We start from the raw sequence: 23,638 nt of genomic DNA on the forward strand, positions 1-23,638 counted from the left end.
AATCAGATACATCAATTAAAGCAGACCCTATAATCAAGGAAAAGACCAGTTATTAACAACCACTTAAGTCCTGTGGACACCCCCCCTCAAAAAAAAAAACAAAAAAAAAAAAAAAACACACACATACACAATTAAGTTCCAAAGTGTTAAAAAATGATTTATGCAAGGTCAAGAACTCACCAGTGTGAATGAACCTATGATGTTTTAGGTTACACTTCTCCTTGAACCCTTTCCCGCAGATATCACATTTGTACGGCTTATCTGACGTGTGAATCTTCCGATGCCGCCTCAGTCGGTCGTTATGGCTAAACTGCTTTCCACAGATCTCGCAGTCAAAGGTTCTATCGTCATTATCCATACTAGCGGTGGTGTTTGCCCCAATACTTGATGATGTTGACGTCTGACGCCCCAGGGGGTCACGAAGACTCTCGATGGACGTTGGGCGGCCCCGGCTCTTACGTCTGGACCCCGCCTTTCCAGGGGACAAATCTAAGCAAAGTTTCATGCAGAGGTTACTAGGAAGTATTCAGTTAAGATAAGTGGTCACCATTGTATCACACTTGTCATCTGCTTTTCCAGACGGAAGGTCTGAGAAATATGTTAAATATTGATTAGATTGGTACAATTGTTACTAGGAAAGTTTAAGTTACATTTGAGATGTTTCCTCTAGCTAGGATCAGCCGTTTTTTTCCACTTTATGCATGCCAACAACAGGAATTAATCTTGTTCATCATCTGTTAAATTACAGTTATTCATGGGGCATTATTGTTCATTGATACTGTGGTTTAAAGATGCCAAACATTTCCCTCACATCGGAAAATGACTAGAAACAAATTCTTCTTTTTTTCCAAAATAAGAAATCCATGAAATTACATATCCACTAAAGTCTCTTTTTTAAACACAATTTCAAGGAATATAAATGATTTTAAATTATTTTGATCTTTTGCCTGCTTCAAATTTTTTCACTCATAATCATCATAGTGCCTGCTTCAAAGTTGTTCACTCATAATCATCATAGCAATGAATTTTACTTCTCACACTTTCCCTGGTTAACCCTTTGCATGCTGGGAAATTTGTCATCTGCTATAATGTCGTCTGCTGAATTTCTAAAATCATAATTTTCTTCACTTTTTTTCAAAGAATACTATCAGAATAGCAAACAGTTTGGATCCTGATGAGACGCCACGTTCTGTGGCGTCTCATCTGGATCCAAACTGTTTGCAAAGGCCTTCAAAATCCAGTTCCAGCGCTCAAAGGGTTAAACTTATTTACAATAAACAAGTGCATATGTTTTTGCCAGGAACTGAAAACTGCCATTCTTGAATCACAGGAAGAGGGAGAGAATGGCCATGGATATGGGCTGTGCTCTGTGAAAAGGGGGTTTTATGCATTTGCGTTAAGTTTTGTTACAAAATTTTCTTTACAGATTAGCCTGTTCAGTCTGCACAGGCTTATCAGGGACGACACTATGTGCTATAATGATATTTTTTGTTTAAAGAAAGTGTCTTCTTAGCAAAAATCCAGTTAAGGAAAGTGTCGTCCCTGATGAGCCTGTGTGGATTTCACACTCAAATCTGGGACGACACTTTACGCACATGCATTAAACCCCCTGTTTACTGAGCAAGTCTCATATAATTTCACAACCAACATCCTTGGACTTGTATGTAACCAAGCCTGTTAATGAAAGCCTGATATCAGATTTGTAGTCCATTGCTCAACCAACTGAGCTATCAGGGTGAATATAGTACCACTCACCTGATGTGAGCTACATGGGTTCATGTTGTAAGGCCTGCATGGCCTCAGACACGTACAGTCGGCGTAGTTCTACCACTAACCTGATGTGAGCTCCATGGGTTCATGTTGTAAGGCCTGCATGGCCTCAGACTCATGCAGTCGGTGTAGTTCTACCACTTACCTGATGTAAGCTCCATAGGTTCATGTTGTAAGGCCTGCACTGCCTCAGACTCGTACAGTCGGTGTAGTTCTACCACTTACCTGGTGTGAGCTCCATAGGTTCATGTTGTAAGGCCTGCATTGCCTCAGACACGTACAGTCGGTGTAGTTCTACCACTTACATGATGTGAGCTCCATGGGTTTATTCTGTAAGGCCTGCACTGCCTCAGACTCATGCAGTCGGTGTAGTTCTACCACTTACCTGATGTAAGCTCCATAGGTTCATGTTGTAAGGCCTGCATTGCCTCAGACTCGTACAGTTGGTGTAGTTCTACCACTTACCTGATGTGAGCTCCATAGGTTCATGTTGTAAGGCCTGCATGGCCTCAGACACGTACAGTCGGTGTAGTTCTACCACTTACATGATGTGAGCTACATAGGTTCATGTTGTAAGGCCTGCATGGCCTCAGACTCATACAGTCGGTGTAGTTCTACCACTTACCTGATGTAAGCTCCATAGGTTCATGCTGTAAGGCCTGCATTGCCTCAGACTCATACAGTCGGTGTTGTTCTACCACTCACCTGATGTAAGCTCCATAGGTTCATGCTGTAAGGCCTGCATTGCCTCAGACTCGTACAGTCGGTGTAGTTCTACCACTTACCTGATGTAAGCTCCATGGGTTCATGTTGTAAGGCCTGCATTGCCTCAGACTCATACAGTCGGTGTAGTTCTACCACCTACCTGATGTAAGCTCCATGGGTTCATGTTGTAAGGCCTGCATTGCCTCAGACTCGTACAGTCGGTGTAGTTCTACCACTTACCTGATGTGAGCTCCATGGGTTCATGATGTAAGGCCTGCATTGCCTCAGACTCGTACAGTCGGTGTAGTTCTACCACTTACCTGATGTGAGCTCCATGGGTTCATGTTGTAAGGCCTGCATTGCCTCAGACTCGTACAGTTGGTGTAGTTCTACCACTTACCTGATGTGAGCTCCATGGGTTCATGTTGTAAGGCCTGCATTGCCTCAGACACGTACAGTCGGTGTAGTTCTACCACTTACCTGATGTGAGCTCCATGGGTTCATGTTGTAAGGCCTGCATTGCCTCAGACTCATACAGTTGGTGCAGTTCTACCACTTACCCGGTGTAAGCTCCATAGGTTCATGTTGAAAGGCCTGCATTGCCTCAGACTCGTACAGTCGGTGTAGTTCTACCACTTACCTGATGTGAGCTCCATAGGTTCATGTTGTAAGGCCTGCATTGCCTCAGACTCTTACAGTCGGTGTAGTTCTACCACTTACCTGGTGTGAGCTCCATGGGTTCATGTTGTAAGGCCTGCATTGCCTCAGACTCGTACAGTCGGTGTAGTTCTACCACTTACCTGGTGTAAGCTCCATAGGTTCATGTTGTAAGGCCTGCATTGCCTCAGACTCTTACAGTCGGTGTAGTTCTACCACTTACCTGATGTGAGCTCCATAGATTCATGTTGTAAGGCCTGCATTGCCTCAGACTCATACAGTCGGTGTAGTTCTACCACTGACCTGATGTGAGCTCCATGGGTACATGCTGTAAGGCCTGCATGGCCTTAGACTCGTACAGTCGGTGTAGTTCTACCACTTACCTGATGTAAGCTCCATGGGTTCATGTTGTAAGGCCTGCATTGCCTCAGACATGTACAGTCGGTGTAGTTCTACCACCTACCTGATGTAAGCTCCATAGGTTCATGTTGTAAGGCCTGCATTGCCTCAGACTCATACAGTCGGTGTAGTTCTACCACCTACCTGATGTAAGCTCCATAGGTTCATGTTGTAAGGCCTGCATTGCCTCAGACTCATACAGTCGGTGTAGTTCTACCACTTACCTGGTGTGAGCTCCATGGGTTCATGTTGTAAGGCCTGCATTGCCTCAGACTTGACAGTCGGTGTAGTTCTACCACTTACCTGGTGTGAGCTCCATGGGTTCATGTTGTAAGGCCTGCATTGCCTCAGACTCGTACAGTCGGTGTAGTTCTACCACTTACCTGATGTGAGCTCCATGGGTTCATGTTGTAAGGCCTGCATCGCCTCAGACTCATACAGTCGGTGTAGTTCTACCACTTACCTGATGTAAGCTCCATAGGTTCATGTTGTAAGGCCTGCATTGCCTCAGACTCATACAGTCGGTGTAGTTCTACCACTTACCTGATGTAAGCTCCATGGGTTCATGTTGTAAGGCCTGCATTGCCTCAGACTCATACAGTCGGTGTAGTTCTACCACTTACCTGATGTGAGCTCCATGGGTTCATGTTGTAAGGCCTGCATTGCCTCAGACTCGTACAGTCGGTGTAGTTCTACCACTTACCTGGTGTGAGCTCCATGGGTTCATGTTGTAAGGCCTGCATTGCCTCAGACTCATACAGTCGGTGTAGTTCTACCACTTACCTGGTGTGAGCTCCATGGGTTCATGTTGTAAGGCCTGCATTGCCTCAGACTCGTACAGTCGGTGTAATTCTACCACTAACCTGATGTGAGCTCCATAGGTTCATGTTGTAAGGCCTGCATGGCCTCAGACATGAACAGTCGGTGTAGTTCTACCACTTACCTGATGTCAGCTCCATAGGTTCATGTTGTAAGGCCTGCATTGCCTCAGACTCGTACAGTCGGTGTAGTTCTACCACTTACATGATGTGAGCTCCATGGGTTTATTCTGTATGGCCTGCATTGCCTCAGACTCGTACAGTCGGTGTAGTTCTACCACTCACCTGATGTCAGCTCCATGGGTTCATGTTGTAAGGCCTGCATTGCCTCAGACTCGTACAGTCGGTGTAGTTCTACCACTTACCTGATGTGAGCTCCATAGGTTCATGTTGTAAGGCCTGCATTGCCTCAGACTCATACAGTCGGTGTAGTTCTACCACTTACATGATGTGAGCTCCATGGGTACATGCTGTAAGGCCTGCATGGCCTCAGACTCATACAGTCGGTGTAGTTCTACCACTTACCTGATGTGAGCTCCATAGGTTCATGTTGTAAGGCCTGCATGGTCTCAGACTCATACAGTCGGTGTAGTTCTACCTCTCACCTGATGTGAGCTCCATGGGTTTATGCTGTAAGGCCTGCATTGCCTCAGACTCATACAGTCGGTGTAGTTCTACCACTCACCTGATGTCAGCTCCATGGGTTCATGTTGTAAGGCCTGCATGGCCTCAGACTCGTACAGTCGGTGTAGTTCACTCTCCAGATTGGAGGCCTGCAGCTTGGCCAGGATGGCTGCAGTGTCCATGTTACTGGCTGCAAGAGCGCTGGCTGCCAGCTCATGGGCCTAGAAACAACAAGCAAATTTGTTGAATTCATATCCCAAGCCAATTAAAATTATTTGTGAAAGTCTAACGGCCAGACAGAATGACGGACAAGCATACAACGCCATTTCTATACCCCTCCAGCTTTGGCAGGGAAAAACAAACTGGAGGGGTTTAGATGGTACAAAATGAAAACTTTGAATAACCCTTTACCATTCATATATATATTTTTACCAATTTGTAGTCTTCAATTAATCCAATTAAATTAAGACTTGTCTTAATAGATTACAATTTTAAAGGCTTAATTTTGAATCTCAAGATTCTGATGAGCATCAAACAGAATAAAAACTGAACAGCTTGCGAGTTACTCACGTAGGCATGTGCCTTTATATGACAGACTTACAGGTTATAGAATGTTTCCAGTTTATATCGATTTCCCCATTTCAGCTAGGAAAAGTTAAAATCATGTTCAAAACATTAAAAATGCAAATTCTCAACAGAATTTAAACAAAGGACAACATACAACAATGATTTTAACAAATCAAAATACATTGAAGGAATGTAGTTACAACATAAAGGAATATTTCTGAGATACTATTTTGAAATTCAGCCTTAATTTAATACAAACTTCTTTCTTTTGCATATATTAATGGTTAAGAATGACTGTACATTATTCCACTTGGTAATGATAATACAATGTCCTCTAAGGTTTTCTATAAAGATAATTTAGACATAAAAGAACCAAATAACGATATGGCCCTCATTTAATACCATCCCAAACAACCTGATCCATATTGCATTTTCTTCTCTAGAAACTTCAGCATAGAACAGAACTCAAATAAGCATTGAAGAATTGTCTTCTAATCCATAAACGGTTTTATAATTTTTTGATATGCACATGAATGCTCTTCATTATACTTATAACCAATAAATATGTTTAAACTTAATGCAGCCTTAGGTATGTCAGGGTGTCCACAAGGTTTTACTACAGCTATATAAGGACAAGAACTGTGTTTGTGAAACACAACGACCCCTACTTCACTTTAGTAAGTTTAACCCTATTTATTTTAGCTCAATTGCATGAAAGCCTAAGGTTTATTTGAAACGCTTTCAAGTCCATTTCCTGGGCCTAGAGCCAGAACTTGGTGTCTATAAGGGAGATCTAAAGAACGCTACCACAGTGGGGATCAAACCCATGACTTCCAGGAACACCATATCCACTACGCCAGATCAAACCCATGACTTCCAGGAACACCATATCCACTACACCAGATCAAACCCATGACTTCCAGGAACACCATATCCACTACACCAGATCAAACCCATGACTTCCAGGAACACCATATCCACTACACCAGATCAAACCCATGACTTCCAGGAACACCATATCCACTACACCAGATCAAACCCATGACTTCCAGGAAAACCATATCTACTACGCCAGATCAAACCCATGACTTCCAGGAACACAATATCCACTACGCCAGATCAAACCCATGACTTCCAGGAACACCATATCCACTACGCCAGATCAAACCCATGACTTCCAGGAACACCATATCCACTACGCCAGATCAAACCCATGACTTCCAGGAACACCATATCCACTACACCACATCAAACCCATGACTTCCAGGAACACCATATCCACTATGCCACAGCAGATCAAACCCATGACTTCCAGGAACACCATATCCACAATGCCAGATCAAACCCATGACTTCCAGGAACACCATATCCACTACGCCTGATCAAACCCATGACTTACAGGAACACCATATCCACTACGCCAGATCAAACCCATGACTTCCAGGAACACCATATCCACTACACCAGATCAAACCCATGACTTCCAGGAACACCATATCTACTACGCCACAGCAAACCCATGACTTCCAGGAACACCATATCCACTACGCCAGATCAAACCCATGACTTCCAGGAACACCATATCCACTACGCCAGATCAAACCCATGACTTCCAGGAACACCATATCCACTACGCCAGATCAAACCCATGACCTCCAGGAACACCATATCCACTACACCACAGCAAACCCATGACCTCCAGGAACACCATATCCACTACACCACAGCAAACCCATGACCTCCAGGAACACCATATCCACTACGCCAGATCAAACTCATGACTTCCAGGAACACCATATCCACTACACCAGATCAAACCCATGACTTCCAGGAACACCATATCCACTACGCCAGATCAAACCCATGACTTCCAGGAACACCATATCTACTACACCAGGTCAAACCCATGACCTCCAGGAACACCATATCCACTACGCCACATCAACCCCATGACTTCTAGGAACACCATATCCACTACGCCACAGCAAACCCATGACCTCCAGGAACACCATATCCACTATGCCACAGCAAACCCATGACTTACATGAACACCATATCCACTACACCACAGCAGATCAAACCCATGACTTCCAGGAACACCATATCTACTACACCAGGTCAAACCCATGACTTCCAGGAACAACATATCCACTACACCAGGTCAAACCCATGACTTCCAGGAATACCATATCCACTACGCCTGATCAAACCCATGACCTCCAGGAACACCATATCTACTACACCAGGTCAAACCCATGACTTCCAGGAACACCATATCCACTACGCCAGATCAAACCCATGACTTCCAGGAACACCATATCCACTATGCCAGATCAAACCCCTGACTTCCAGGAACACCATATCCACTACGCCAGATCAAACCCATGACTTCCAGGAACACCATATCCACTAGGCCACAGCAGGCAAACCCATGACTTCCAGGAACACCATATCCACTACGCCAGATCAAACCCATGACTTCCAGGAACACCATATCCACTACACCAGATCAAACCCATGACTTCCAGGAACACCATATCCACTACACCGCATCAAACCCATGACTTCCAGGAACACCATATCCACTACACCACAGCAGATCAAACCCATGACTTCCAGGAACACCATATCCACTATGCCAGATCAAACCCATGACTTCCAGGAACACCATATCCACTACGCCAGATCAAACCCATGACTTCCAGGAACACCATATCCACTACACCAGATCAAACCCATGACTTCCAGGAACACCATATCCACTACGCCAGATCAAACCCATGACTTCCAGGAACACCATATCCACTACACCACAGCAAACCCATGACCTCCAGGAACACCATATCCACTACGCCAGATCAAACCCATGACTTCCAGGAACACCATATCCACTACGCCAGATCAAACCCATGACTTCCAGGAACACCATATCCACTACGCCAGATCAAACCCATGACTTCCAGGAACACCATATCCACTACGCCACAGCAAACCCATGACTTCCAGGAACACCATATCCACTGCGCCACAGCACACCCATGACTTCCAGGACACCATATCCACTACCCCAGATCAAACTCATGACTTCCAGGAACACCATATCCACTACCCCACAGCAAACCCATGACCTCCAGGAACACCATATCCACTACGCCACAGCAAACCTATGACTTCCAGGAACACCATATCCACTACGCCACAGCAAACCAATGACCTCCAGGAACACCATATCCACTACGCCACAACAAACCCATGACCTCCAGGAACACCATATCCACTACGCCACAGCAAACCCATGACTTCCAGGAACACCATATCCACTACGCCACAGCACACCCATGACTTCCAGGAACACCATATCCACTACGCCAGATCAAACCCATGACTTCCAGGAACACCATATCCACTACGCCACAGCAAACCCATGACCTCCAGGAACACCATATCCACTACGCCACAGCAAACCCATGACTTACATGAACACCATGTCCACTACACCACAGCAGATCAAACCCATGACTTCCAGGAACACCATATCCACTACGCCAGATCAAACTCATGACTTCCAGGAACACCAAATCCACTATGCCAGATCAAACCCATGACTTCCAGGAACACCATATCCACTACACCACATCAACCCCATGACTTCCAGGAACACCATATCCACTACGCCACAGCAAACCCATGACCTCAAGGAACACCATATCCACTACGCCACAGCAAACCCATGACTTACATGAACACCATATCCACTACACCACAGCAGATCAAACCCATGACTTCCAGGAACACCATATCTACTACACCAGGTCAAACCCATGACTTCCAGGAACACCATATCCACTACACCAGGTCAAACCCATGACTTCCAGGAACACCATATCCACTACGCCTGATCAAACCCATGACCTCCAGGAACACCATATCTACTACACCAGGTCAAACCCATGACTTCCAGGAACACCATATCCACTACGCCAGATCAAACCCATGACTTCCAGGAACACCATATCCACTACGCCAGATCAAACCCATGACTTCCAGGAACACCATATCCACTACGCCAGATCAAACCCATGACTTCCAGGAACACCATATCCACAAGGCCACAGCAGGCAAACCCATGACTTCCAGGAACACCATATCCACTACGCCAGATCAAACCCATGACTTCCAGGAACACCATATCCACTACGCCAGATCAAACCCATAACTTCAAGGAACACCATATCCACTACACCACATCAAACCCATGACTTCCAGGAACACCATATCCACTACGCCACAGCAAACCCATGACCTCCAGGAACACCATATCCACTACGCCACAACAAACCCATGACCTCCAGGAACACCATATCCACTACGCCACAGCAAACCCATGACTTCCAGGAACACCATATCCACTACGCCACAGCACACCCATGACTTCCAGGAACACCATATCCACTACGCCAGATCAAACCCATGACTTCCAGGAACACCATATCCACTACGCCACAGCAAACCCATGACCTCCAGGAACACCATATCCACTACGCCACAGCAAACCCATGACTTACATGAACACCATATCCACTACACCACAGCAGATCAAACCCATGACTTCCAGGAACACCATATCCACTACGCCAGATCAAACCCATGACTTCCAGGAACACCATATCCACTACGCCACAGCAAACCCATGACTTCCAGGAACACCATATCCACTACGCCACAGCACACCCATGACTTCCAGGAACACCATATCCACTACGCCAGATCAAACCCATGACTTCCAGGAACACCATATCCACTACGCCACAGCAAACCCATGACTTACAGGAACACCATATCAAGTACGTCAGATCAAACCCATGACTTCCAGGAACACCATATCTACTACACCAGGTCAAACCCATGACTTCCAGGAACACCATATCCACTACGCCAGATCAAACTCATTACTTCCAGGAACACCATATCCACTACGCCAGATCAAACCCATGACTTCCAGGAACACCATATCCACTACGCCAGATCAAACCCATGACTTCCAGGACACCATATCCACTACGCCAGATCAAACCCATGACTTCCAGGAACACCATATCCACTACACCACATCAAACCCATGACTTCCAGGAACACCATATCCGCTACACCACAGCAAACCCATGACTTCCAGGAACACCATATCCACTACACCACAGTAAACCCATGACTTCCAGGAACACCATATCCACTACGCCAGATCAAACCCATGACTTCCAGGAACACCATATCCACTACGCCAGATCAAACCCATGACTTCCAGGAACACCATATCCACTAGGCCACAGCAGGCAAACCCATGACTTCCAGGAACACCATATCCACTACGCCAGATCAAACCCATGACTTCGAGGAACACCAAATCCACTACGCCAGATCAAACCCATGACTTACAGGAACACCATATCCACTACACCAGATCAAACCCATGACTTCCAGGAACACCATATCTACTACGCCACAGCAAACCCATGACTTCCAGGAACACCATATCCACTACGCCAGATCAAACCCATGACTTCCAGGAACACCATATCCACTACGCCAGATCAAACCCCTGACTTCCAGGAACACCATATCCACTACACCACAGTAAACCCATGACTACCAGGAACACCATATCTACTACGCCACAGCAGGCCAACAGTGGGGATCAAACCCATGACTTCCAGGAACACCATATCCACTACGCCACAGCAGATCAAAGGCTCATAACTTTGTCAAATACCAATCAACAAAAACAAAAATCAGCCTTGATTTGAAAGTCATTCATATGGTATACTCAATCAGTCTTTTTTTACACTTGATAGTCAAATATGTGATCAAGATATGTGTTTTGACGCATTTGTAGTCCCAAAGAAAGTTAAATTTAAATTAATAACTTTCTAACTAAATTCAAGTTTCAAAGGCTTCATTTCAAACCCTTAGATACTGATGATCAGCAAACAACATAAAACATGAACAGACTGCCATTACTCGCAAGCTGTTCTGGTTTTATGCTGGTTGCAAAAGCCATTTTCACTTCTTGTGGGGGGAAGGGTTAACTGTTGTTCTACTGCGTTCAGTTGATGTGCTGCTATTACCTGCTGCTGTACTGCGTGGTTGAGCTGGTGTGCTGCTATTTTCTCCTGTATAGTTCTGTCTGCTATCTCCTTTTCCTCTGTAGATTCCACTTTCAGTTTCATGGCTGCTGCAATCAGGTCAGATGGCTTGAACCCGCCATGGCTTGACAACTGCAACTGGAAATTGGCAAGAAATACAGAATTAGTTGAGAGATAATAGGCCTATTTACTGTTGTTTGCATTAGCCAAAAAACAACAACTGCATATAGGTTTGAAAAATGAGTATTTATAACTGCACTCGTGCCCCGAAAATGGGTTTAAGTTCAAGTGTTGACAACTGCACACATTCCACACAAAAAATGGTTTCAAGCGTTGACAGTTGCGCACTGTTTTACAAAAAATGGTATTAAGTTTTGACAATAACGCACATTACAAGCAAAAAACGAGTTAAAGTGTTGATAACAGTCCATATTCATTAAATACTTGGGCTTTAAGGCCCTACGTCGCCCACCTAGGAATGTAGTAAATAACCTGTAATGTGTAGATTGAGTGATGTTTGTATAATTAAATTTTATTTTCCATTTTTTTAATATTTTTAAAGCTTTCACTAAACACATAAAAGCAAAACAATTAATCTCTAGAGGGCTTGCCAAAGTTGACCCCAGAGATCTCATTGAAAAATCTTAGTAGATGACTACCATACAATGTTAAACACAAAATATCAAACCCCGGACCCTAACCGTTTCTTCAGAGATTTCTAAAATAATTAACTATATAAGTCTATACAAATCATGTGTTGTGGGATGATGTGAACAAATTAATAGAGGACCACAAGGGGGTGATATACACTTAATATCACAGCCTTGTGATTGTAGAGAAAAATGTACAAGTTTTCTTTAAAAAAAATCTATTTTGAGCTCTGGTGACCTAAAAGTGCAATGGACCAGATCAATTTGAGAAACTTTGAAAGAGGGTCACCCAAGCATGATTCTTGTGAAGTTTCTATAAAAATTTGTCAAAAGGCTAAGGACGAAAAGTCTTTAGAAGAAAACATTTTTGGACACACCTCACTCACTTTCGGACGACAGACAACAGCTAAACCTGAAAGCTCCCCATGAGCATATAGTAGGCTAAATATCGGTTGCAATGTTTTTGTCTTGCTTATCTTGCATAGTTTGGCCTTGTTTGACAACTAACTGTTAGGGATTGATTGCTATGTTGGACTACTTACTGGCAGAGAATGATCGCCGTGTTTAGGCGAGATCTGTGAGGACTTTCCTATGGCTGAGAAGTGCTGTATGCTGGGAAGGGTCCCTATGGAGCTCTTGGTCTGGTACAGGGAGGACAGCTGGTGGGAGTGTGCCGCAGGGATACTGAAGTGGAACACATGAGCAAGTCACGCTACATTTGGGCCTCACTACGAGAAAACTAGACTTATTGCATGTGCGTTAAGTGTTTTTCCAGATTAGCCCGTGCAGTCCACACAGGTTAATCAGGAATGACATTTTCCGCCTTAACTACATTTTTATTTAAAACAGACATCCTTTAAATAACCAAATCCATAAGAGCAGAAAGTGGCGTCTCTGATTTGCCTAATTTGCCCAGAATGGGACTCAAAAACATCATCTGTGTCAAAAATTATACATTCTTATTTCTATCAACAAGAATTTAAAGAGGGGGGGGGGGGGGGGAGATGACACAACATAATGTGATGAAAAACATTGTTACATATAACATATGACAATACATCATCAATCATCATAGGCATGAATCTACTTGATAGACTCAAGGTTACAAATGACCAAAGTTTTGACACAAAAATTACATAACGTCAGTTTGATAATAAGCAAACAAGAATTTTTAAGAGTTTGAATCAAGATCTTTGTTATCAATTTGAAGATACATGTATACATGTAAGCATTAAAGAAACAATCCCTTTATTTGCAATTATTGATATGCTGGTTTCTAGCATAACATCTTTTTGGTTATTTATAATGCTCAAAATGGCAGTATCCATGCCAATAAAAGCCAGTCTGTAATGTCCAAGGTAAATATTTTGAGTTTATACTACATATATATTTTTTTATGTTTTTTCAAAATGTGAATTTCTGGGTTAGCTCACACACAAAATAACATTTTAAACATAGGTTTATAACTTATGTCTTTTATAAGACATTTAAACACAATTTCTGAATTTAAGATCAAAAAAATATGGCCTATTTTACATATCCATGAAATATCATGTAAACAAATAAAACAAGGGCTGTTTGTAAAACATGCATTCCCCACATATGGACTGTCCGTTGTAGTGGCAGCCATTGTGTGAATACGTTTTTTGTCACTGTGACCTTGACCTTTGACCTAGTGACCTGAAAATCAATAGGGGTCATCTGCGAGTCACGATCAATGTACCTATGAAGTGTCATGATCCTAGGCGAAAGCGTTCTTGAGTTATCATCCGAAAATCATTTTAATATTTTGGGTCACCGTGACCTTGACCTTTGACCTTGTGACCTCAAAATCAATAGGGGTCATCTGCGAGTCATGATCAATCTACCTATGAAGTTTCATGATCCTAGGCATATGCGTTCTTGAGTTATCATCCGAAAACCATTTAACTATTTCGGGTCACCGTGACCTTGACCTTTGACCTAGTGACATCAAAATCAATAGGGGTCATCTGCGAGTCATGATCAATCTACCCATGAAGTTTCATGATCCTAGGCGTATGCGTTCTTGAGTTATCATCCGGAAACCATTTTACTATTTCGGGTCACCGTAACCTTGACCTTTCACCTAGTGACCTCAATATCAATAGGGGCCATCTGCAAGTCATGATCAATGTACCTATGAAGTTTCATGATCCTAGCCCCAAGCATTCTTGAGTTATCATCCGGAAACCACCTGGTGGACGGACCGACCGACCGACCGACATGTGCAAAGCAATATACCCCCTCTTCTTCGAAGGGGGGCATAATGAATTCACAGTAATACAATACACTGAATAATAGGTCATACATAATCAACCTGATGTATAGGTTACATAGTACCTGATGTCTAGGTTACACAGTACCTGATGCCTAGGTTACCCAGTACCCTATGTCTAGGTTACCCAGTACCTAATGCCTAGGTTACACAACAACTGATGCCTATGTTACCCAGTACCTGATGTCTAGGTTACAAAGTACCTGATGCAGACATTACACAGTACCTGATGTCTAGGCTACAATGTACCTGATGTGTGGGTTAACATCCAGCAGATGGCTGAAGGAGGTTCTGGAGGGAGACATGATGGCCCCAGAATGGCTGTCACTGGGAGACATGTTACTGCTGTCTGTGTCCGTGACCTCTTCCAGGTCTGCCTTAAGGCTGTCTTTACGGTGGTCACTGTGGTCTAGATCGTCGTACTTTGAGTCCACACCTATAGCTGCATTGGCAAGGGCCTAGATTCGGAGAAAAGGGATAAAATGACAAGAGCCGCAATTGCCAAAGGTGTCTCACCAGCGCCCCAATGGAACTGAAATGATCTACGCAGCTTTTGCAGTATTTTTTTACGCAATTTAAGAACTCTGCAAACATGTTATTAGAACCTATGTTCTGAGCAAGGTTCGTGATTATTTGGCAAAATGTGACATCCAGTGTGTTCACAATGTTGCACTAGGGCCGTTTTAGGAAAACATTCCTGACCCAAGGTGGAAGCGTTTGTCTGTTGTCCAGAACCATTTCTGGACTCTGCAGAGATACAAGAAAAACTTATTTTCTGACCTTATTTCATGACTATTCAGCTTACAGTGTGACTTCTAGAGTGCAAAAATGTCACTTTTAGAGTGAAAACATGGGTCAACTCAAGCTATAAAAGGAAAACTGCCAGGACTAATTGGCAAACACTTTTGTTAATAAACCACAACTTATTTTTAATAATTCTGAGATATAGATAGGAACAAGAGTGCCAAACTGTCACAAGATACGCCCGTTCGAAGGTTTTGGACACCATTCTCAATGCTTGAAATGCACTTAGTGACCTCGAGACCTAGTTATTGACCGGGCATGACCCATATTTGAACTTAACCTATATATCATTTAGATGTAACATCTGACTAAATTTGGTGAATAATCAGATGAAAACTACTTCAATTAGAGAGCGGACACCATGCTAAATGCTTGAAATGCACTATGTGACCTCATGACCTCGCTTTTGATCCGGCATGACCCATATTCCAACTTGACCTACATATCATCTAGACACAACTTCTGACCAAATTAGGTGAAGATCAGATGAAAACTACTTCAATTAGAGAGCGGACACCATGCTAAATGCTTGAAATGCACTAAGTGACCTCGTGATCTAGTTTTTGACCCGGCATGACCTATATTTGAACTTGACCTACATATCATCTAGACACAACTTCTGACCAAATTTTGTGAAGATCGGGTGAAAACTACTTCAATTAGAGAGTGGACACCATGCTTAATCCTTGAAATGCACTAAGTGACCTCGAGACCTAGTTATTGACCCGGCATGACCCATATTTGAACTTAACCTAGATATCATTTAGATGTAACATCTGACTAAATTTGGTGAAGATCAGATGAAAACTACTTCAATTAGAGAGCAGACACCATGCTAAATGCTTGAAATGCACTATGTGACCTCGTGACCTCGCTTTTGACCCAGCATGACCCATATTCAAACTTGACCTACATATCATCTAGACACAACTTCTGACCAAATTAGGTGAAGATCAGATGAAAACTACTTCAATTAGAGAGCGAACACCATGCTGAATGCTTGAAATGCACTAAGAAACCTCATGACCTAGTTTTTGACCCAGCATGACCCATATTTGAACTTGACCTACATATCATCTAGACACAACTTCTGACCAAATTTGGTGAAGATCGGGTGAAAACAACTTCAATTAGAGAGTGGACACCATGCTTAATCCTTGAAATGCACTAAGTGACCTTGAGACCTAGTTTTTGACCCGGCTGACCCATATTCGAACTTGACCTAGATATTGTCTAGACACAACTTCTGACCAAGCTTGGTGAAAATCAGGAAAAAACTATTTGAATTAGAGAGCGGACACTGCTGTGGACGCCGCCCGCTGCCCGCCAAGGGTGAAGCTATAATACGTCCCGTTTTTAAAAACGGGCGTATAACAAGAGATGTGTTAGTCAGAAACACAATGCCCCCTAATGCGCCGCTTTTTTTTTTACCTTTGACCTTGAAGGATGACCTTGACATTTCACCACTCAAAATGTGCAGCTCCATGAGATACACATGCATGCCAAGTATCAAGTTGCTATGTTCAATATTTCAAAAGTTATTGCAAAACTTTAATGTAAGGTTAAAGTTTTGGTGACAGAATGACGGAATGACAGACAGATAGACAGGCCAAAAACAATATACCCCCGATCATTTGATCCGGGGGCAAAAAAATGTTCTGAAGAAATGTCATGATGATTAGGATTTTTTTGTGTAAATTCTTCAATGTTCACTACCAAGTTTTGGCCCAACTTTACCCACTTAACCCAGTTTCAATGTCTGTCGAGATATCATAATGTTAACAAGACTATTGCCAAGCAATAAAAGTCCCCTACTGGCTCCACAATTGTCAGAAATTTCACCATTGTAAGAATATTTTTTTTATTTGTTGCCATAGCAACCCGAATTTTTGACGTAGGAACAACATGAAATGACGTACACAATGTCCATAAAGCCATGTATCCATGTTCCAAGTATCATGAAAAAATATTAAAAATTTTAAAGTTATCGCAGGATCCAGAAAACCACCGTTTTTAGCAGTATTTCTTGTCTATTTGTTGCCATAGCAACCCGAATTTTTGACGTAGGAACAACATGAAATGACGCGCACAATGTCCATAAAGCCATGTATCCATGTTCCAAGTATCATGAAAAAATATTACAAATTTTAAAGTTATCGCAGGATCCAGAAAACCACCGTTTTTAGCAGTATTTCTTGTCTATTTGTTGCCATAGCAACCCGAATTTTTGACGTAGGAACAACATGAAATGACGCGCACAATGTCCATAAAGCCATGTATCCATGTTCCAAGTATCATGAAAAAATATTAAAATTTTTAAAGTTATCGCAGGATCCAGAAAACCACCGTTTTTAGCAGTATTTCTTGTCTATTTGTTGCCATAGCAACCAGAATTTTTGACGAATGAACAAAATGAAATGACGTGCATAATGTCCATATTGCCATCTGTCCATGTTCCAAGTACCATGAAAAAATATTAAGAAATTTTAAAGTTATCGCAGGATCCAGAAAGCCACCATTTGTAGCAGTATTTCTTGTCTATTTGTTGCCATAGCAACCAGAATTTTTGACGTATGAACAAAATGAAATGACGTACATAATGTCCATATTGCCATCTATCCATGTTCCAAGTTTCATGAAAAAATATTAAGAACAGATATCGCAGGATTCAGAAAACCACCATTTTCAGCATTATTTCTAGTCTATTTGTTGCCAAAGCAACCATTATTTTTTACGTAGAAACAAAATGAAACGACTTGCATAATGTCCATATTGCCATCTATCCATGCTTCAAGTTTCATGAAAAAAATATTAAGAATTTTTAAAGTTATCGCAGGATCGAGAAAAGTGTGACTGACTGACTGACTGACAGACGGAGTGCAAACCATAAGTCCCCTCTAGGGAAACCGGTAGGGGAATAATAACACCAAGACATCTGTACGTAGGACACAGATGCCAAACACATTCAACTTTTGTCTGAAATCTCATCTTATGTCACTAGCAAGCTGGGCCAATTCGGCTTTTAACATTCCTCTCCTGTTTGTTATTTGTGATCAGTTATTTTAAAATCATAGCTTACAGCTGCAGCAAGCTGTTAAATGGCCGAATCTGACCTTTGAACTCTCAGCATGACCTTGACCTCTGATAATTTGGAAGACAGTTTAGTTTGTACACAGGAAATGCTGTCTCTGTACGACTGTTACAAGTGGTAAGTTTTTTTAAACAAGAGCACCGCATAACGGGTGCCAACGCTCGGCTGCAGTTTTGAAAAAATGAAAGCTTGTTAGATTTTATTTTTTTTAGAGGTCACACTGACCTTTGACCTAGTGACCCCAAAATGGGTGTGGCATGTAGAACTCATCAAGGTGCATCTACATATGAAGTTTCAAAGTTGTAGGTGGAAACACTTTGTTTTTAGAGCAAAATGTAAAGGTTTTAAAACAACGCCGTTGGCGGACGACACGAAGAGCTGGCTATGACAATACCTCGGGTTTTCTCCGAAAACAGCCGAGCTAAAAAGCATAATGAATGACAAAGTTAAAGTCCCCACACACTTTTTTATGACACAATTTGACATTTGAACTCTAAGTGCGACCTCCACCTTTGTGGTAGGAAGACAGGTGTTACATGGGACATGTTTGCAAAAAATTAATCGATGGTTTGCATTTTAGCCAAGTTATTTTAAAATACATCAAATATGGAAAAGCAATGGCTTTGACAATTAGACATGAAAGCTGTATCATGGCTAAATTTGACCAGTGACTTCAAAGGGTGACCTTGACATTTAAGGAAGGGAGAGAGTTCTTAAACTCAACATATTGTCTTATGATGGGGGACAAATTTGCAAAGTTTTTGCAAGATCCTTAAATATATGGCAAAATTGTGGCTGAAAGAGGAATTTTCCAACTGATGCACACACACAGAGATGTCATGACGTACAGACAGAGAAAAGGACAGATAGAAAAGTCAACTGCTTTATGCCACCTTCATAAAAATGATGATGATACTGTTAAATAAACAGCAGAATAATCATTGATGGAGTTCACAAAATACATTATGCATTATGTGAGCCTCTTTCCGGGAAAACTGGGCTTAATGCATGTGCAGATAGTATCATCCTGGATCAACCTGTACTGTCTACACAGGCTAATCAGGATCTCAGATTAGCCTGTGCAGATAGTATCATCCTGGATCAACCTGTACTGTCTACACAGGCTAATCAGGATCTTAGATTAGCCTGTGCAGATAGTATCATCCTGGATCAACCTGTACTGTCTACACAGGCTAATCAGGATCTCAGATTAGCCTGTGCAGTGTTATCAGGGATGACACTTGCAGCTTTAAACTGGATTTTCGCTGAAAACTTCCTTCAAAATAAAACAAGAGGGCCATGGACCCAAAGGCGCTCACCTGAGACCCTAAGGAATTAAACTATTATTACTACAAGATAGAAATCAAAATAATTAATAGTACTTTATGAAACATAATTAAATTAATTTCAAGGTCAATTTTTATTTTTAAATGGGCTGAGATATAACGAATATTCTTACCAATGTTCATTAAAATAAGACAAAGAAAATTTCTTCTAGAGCTCACATAACCCAGTTTTAAAATTCCAATAAATGCTATAGCTGAGCGGTCATGTCTTTCAAGGAAAAGGAGCCATTTTAAGTTCAGCAGAGATATCATTACAACAAATTACCTGACAAAGTTTTGAGAAGATTGGTCTGTAAATGTGACTTATAGAGTGTAAAGATTTAACTTTGGATAAGGAAACTGTCCCGCCCCCTGGCGTTCATGGCTTTAAATGGACCGGAACCATTTTTAAACTACTCAGATATCATTAAAACAAGGTTTCACAAACATTCAAATAACAATGTGACTTCTAGAGTGTTAACAAGGTTTTACTATAGCCATATAAGAACTGCGTGCCCCCTGGTGGCCATCTTTTCCAAGGAACCTGACACATTTTTAAAGCAGCTAAGATATCATAAGAACAAATGTTTGACCAAGTTTTATGAAGATTGGGCAAAAAAAATTGACTTCTAGAGTGTTAAGAAAGTTTCACAATAGCCATTTCAGGAAAAATGTACCTTTCCTTAGCGGCCATGTTTTTCAAAGAACTGGAACAATTTTTGAACTCAGCTGAGATATAATTGGGACAAATGTCCTCCAGAGTGGCTTCTAGAGTGTTAACATGGTAAATGTTGAAGACATACAACGGATGAGGGAAGATGGATAAAAGATGATCATTGTAGTGCCAATGTGAGCTAAAAACAATAAAAGCAGAAAGTATTGTCCCTGATTTGCCTGTGAGGACTGAACAGGCTAATCTGAGATTAAATTAATGCACATGGATTAAGCCAAGGTTTCCCATATTGACGCTTAACCCTTTGCATGCTGGGAAATTTGTCGTCTGCTAAAATGTTGTCTGCTGAATTTCAAAAATTAACATTTTCTTCTATTTTTTTCAAAGAATACTATCAGAATAGCAAACAGTTTGGATCCTGATGAGACGCCACGTTCTGTGGCGTCTCATCTGGATCCAAACTGTTTGCAAAGGCCTTTAAAATTCGGTTCCCGCACTGAAAGGGTTAAACCCAAAGCACCGCCTACCTGTAACCCATAGGCAGGCACTGAGTGCACTGAATGCTGCATCTGATGGTGGTGGTGGTGGTGATGGGACACGATAGGCTTCATATGGTGGTGAGCCCCATGGTCCACGTGGGCAGACGTGGACGCAGGCATGGCTTTACCGTTCGTCTTCTTAGTGGAAAGGTTCAGCAGGACGGAGTCTATGCTGGGCAACTGTGAACCAATGTCAGACGTGGCGGCGGACATTGAACTGTGAGAACCATTGGAGCTGTGCCCAGATGACGTCGTGGAAGTGGCCGCAGCATTGTCAGCCTGCGCAAGAAACCAAGCCAGAATTATAGAAACAATATTTATCTTGCTCTCATCAATTAATTAAGGCCATTTTACCTCAGGATTGCACCAGAAGCCAGAGAATGTCTCAAATAAGGCTTTCAGTTGCCAAGGGTAGGATATTACCTGCGCTGCAAATGGTGAAAGATGCTTTTGCATTGTCATAATAGTATACTAATTGTCAAACTAGATACCTGTTCGATCAATTTAAATGAGGATGTATCTTTATTGGGTACCATGTTTATATATGACCCACATTTGGAAAATTGGTCTCATGCCATTTTTGTGGTAAGCATAGCTCCAAACCAGCAAGGGCACCAGTCTGGTTAGGAGCTACCCCCTCTGCTAATAAACCAAAAAACCTTGTGCAACTTTACACAATACTTTAAAATTGAGAATACAATTGTTTTCAATATGATATTAACAAAGGTTCAATTTATAAAGCGGAATGGGTGATGTACTATGTTGAGATATCTTATTTTAAAAAACAAATTTTTGGAAACATTCAATAGCAATTTTTAAGTCCCATTTTGGTCAAAATGTATACACTTTTTTCCGTGTAGAATGGGTCCTTATAACTGCAAAAATGTGTATGAAAAAAAAGCACTGTACATGTATGTAATTTGATCAATAATTAGATAGGAAGTAAATACCTGCATGTAGTTGTACCCATACTGTAACAGGTAAAACATACCTGCATGTAGCTGCACCCATAATGTGACAGGTAGAACATACCTGCATGTAGTTGTATCCATACTGTGACAGGTAGAACATACCTGCATGTAGTTGTATTCATACTGTGACAGGTAGAACATACCTGCATGTAGTTGTATCCATACTGTGACAGGTAGAACATACCTGCATGTAGTTGTATCCATACTGTGACAGGTAGAACATACCTGCATGTAGTTGTATCCATACTGTGACAGGTAGTACATACCTGCATGTAGTTGTATCCATACTGTGACATGTAGAACATACATACATGTAGTTGTATCCATAATGTGACAGGTAGTACATAGCTACATATAGTTGTATCCATACTGTGACAGGTAGAACATACCTGCATGTAGTTGTATCCATACTGTGACAGGTAGAAAATACCTGCATGTAGTTGTATCCATACTGTGACAGGTAGTACATACCTGCATGTAGTTGTATCCATACTGTTACATGTAGAACATACCTGCATACAGTTGTATCCATACTGTGACAGGTAGAACATACCTGCATGTAGTTGTATCCATACTGTGACAGATAGAACATACCTGCATGTAGTTGTATCCATACTGTGACAGGTAGTACATATCTGCATGAAGTTGTATCCATACTGTGACAGGTAGAACATACCTGCATGTAGTTGTATCCATACTGTGACAGGTAGAACATACCTGCATGTAGTTGTATCCATACTGTGACAGGTAGAACATACCTGCATGTAGTTGTATCCATACTGTGACAGGTAGAACATACCTGCATGTAGTTGTATCCATACTGTGACAGGTAGTACATACCTGCATGTAGTTGCATCCATACTGTGACATGTAGAACATACCTGCATGTAGTTTTATCCATACTGTGACAGGTAGAACATACCTGCATGTAGTTGTATCCATACTGTGACAGGTAGAACATACCTGCATGTAGTTGTATCCATACTGTGACAGGTAGTACTGCTGGGCCAGGGAGGAGCTCATTGAGTAGTTAAGCATCCTACGGTACGCGTCACGCTGCGCGTCCGCCGTCTCGGTTACAACCTCGGACTTCACCGGAACACTCACATGGTTAGCGGAGGTGGCCACTAGGCTCTGAGGATAGGTCTCTGGAAGTAAACATGTCAAGTATTTCTGGGACTTTATACTGAAAATATTTAAGTCAAAACAAATATGGTACCCTAATACATACAAGCATTCTACATTATTAACATTTACATTGACTTTAAGAATTGTTTGAGGGAGTCAACAGAGAAACTAACAGTAATCTTATGCCTATTCTGACCAAGTTTCGTCATGATTGAGTCAAAGTTGTTGCTTCTTGGTGGTATCGAGGTTTCTTGGTGGTATTGAGGTTGTTGCTTCTTGGTGGTATTGAGGTTTCTTTAAGATTTGACCAGTAGACCAAGCTTTTGAATGCATGTTATCCAGACTTAAATTAGGCCTAGATTATGTCTAGATAAACATAGTTACCAAATTTCATCCATATTTAAGTCAATTTATCAATACATTTAAATAAACAGTAACGTGTTTGTACGATTTATTTAATTTTTTTAATTTTATCCATATT

The 23,638-nt window shown here is 42.0% G+C and overlaps 2 protein-coding genes across 4 annotated transcripts in view; one reads left to right on the forward strand and one right to left on the reverse strand.

Moving 5' to 3' along the window:
* LOC127869415 (uncharacterized) overlaps window positions 1-23,638 on the forward strand; it is a 470,973-nt gene that overhangs the window by 235,810 nt on the left and 211,525 nt on the right. The window lies entirely within an intron of this gene.
* Window positions 1-23,638, reverse strand: part of LOC127869413 (protein sister of odd and bowel-like) — a 73,083-nt gene that overhangs the window by 26,388 nt on the left and 23,057 nt on the right. For all 3 annotated transcript variants that reach the window (XR_008044552.1, XR_008044553.1, XM_052411964.1), the window contains exons 5-11: window positions 22,993-23,177; window positions 21,047-21,337; window positions 14,876-15,084; window positions 12,873-13,014; window positions 11,663-11,818; window positions 5,035-5,194; window positions 181-489 (exon numbers count right to left, since the gene is read on the reverse strand). Coding sequence is in view for 1 of the 3 variants with exons in the window: in XM_052411964.1 (XP_052267924.1) it covers window positions 181-489; window positions 5,035-5,194; window positions 11,663-11,818; window positions 12,873-13,014; window positions 14,876-15,084; window positions 21,047-21,337; window positions 22,993-23,177 (1,452 nt within the window). In the remaining 2 variants the exon portion in view is untranslated. The remainder of the gene's footprint in view (window positions 1-180; window positions 490-5,034; window positions 5,195-11,662; window positions 11,819-12,872; window positions 13,015-14,875; window positions 15,085-21,046; window positions 21,338-22,992; window positions 23,178-23,638) is intronic.

The sequence above is a fragment of the Dreissena polymorpha genome, chromosome 2 (assembly GCF_020536995.1).
Source record: "Dreissena polymorpha isolate Duluth1 chromosome 2, UMN_Dpol_1.0, whole genome shotgun sequence".
In the NCBI taxonomy this organism is placed as follows: Eukaryota; Metazoa; Mollusca; class Bivalvia; order Myida; family Dreissenidae; genus Dreissena; species Dreissena polymorpha.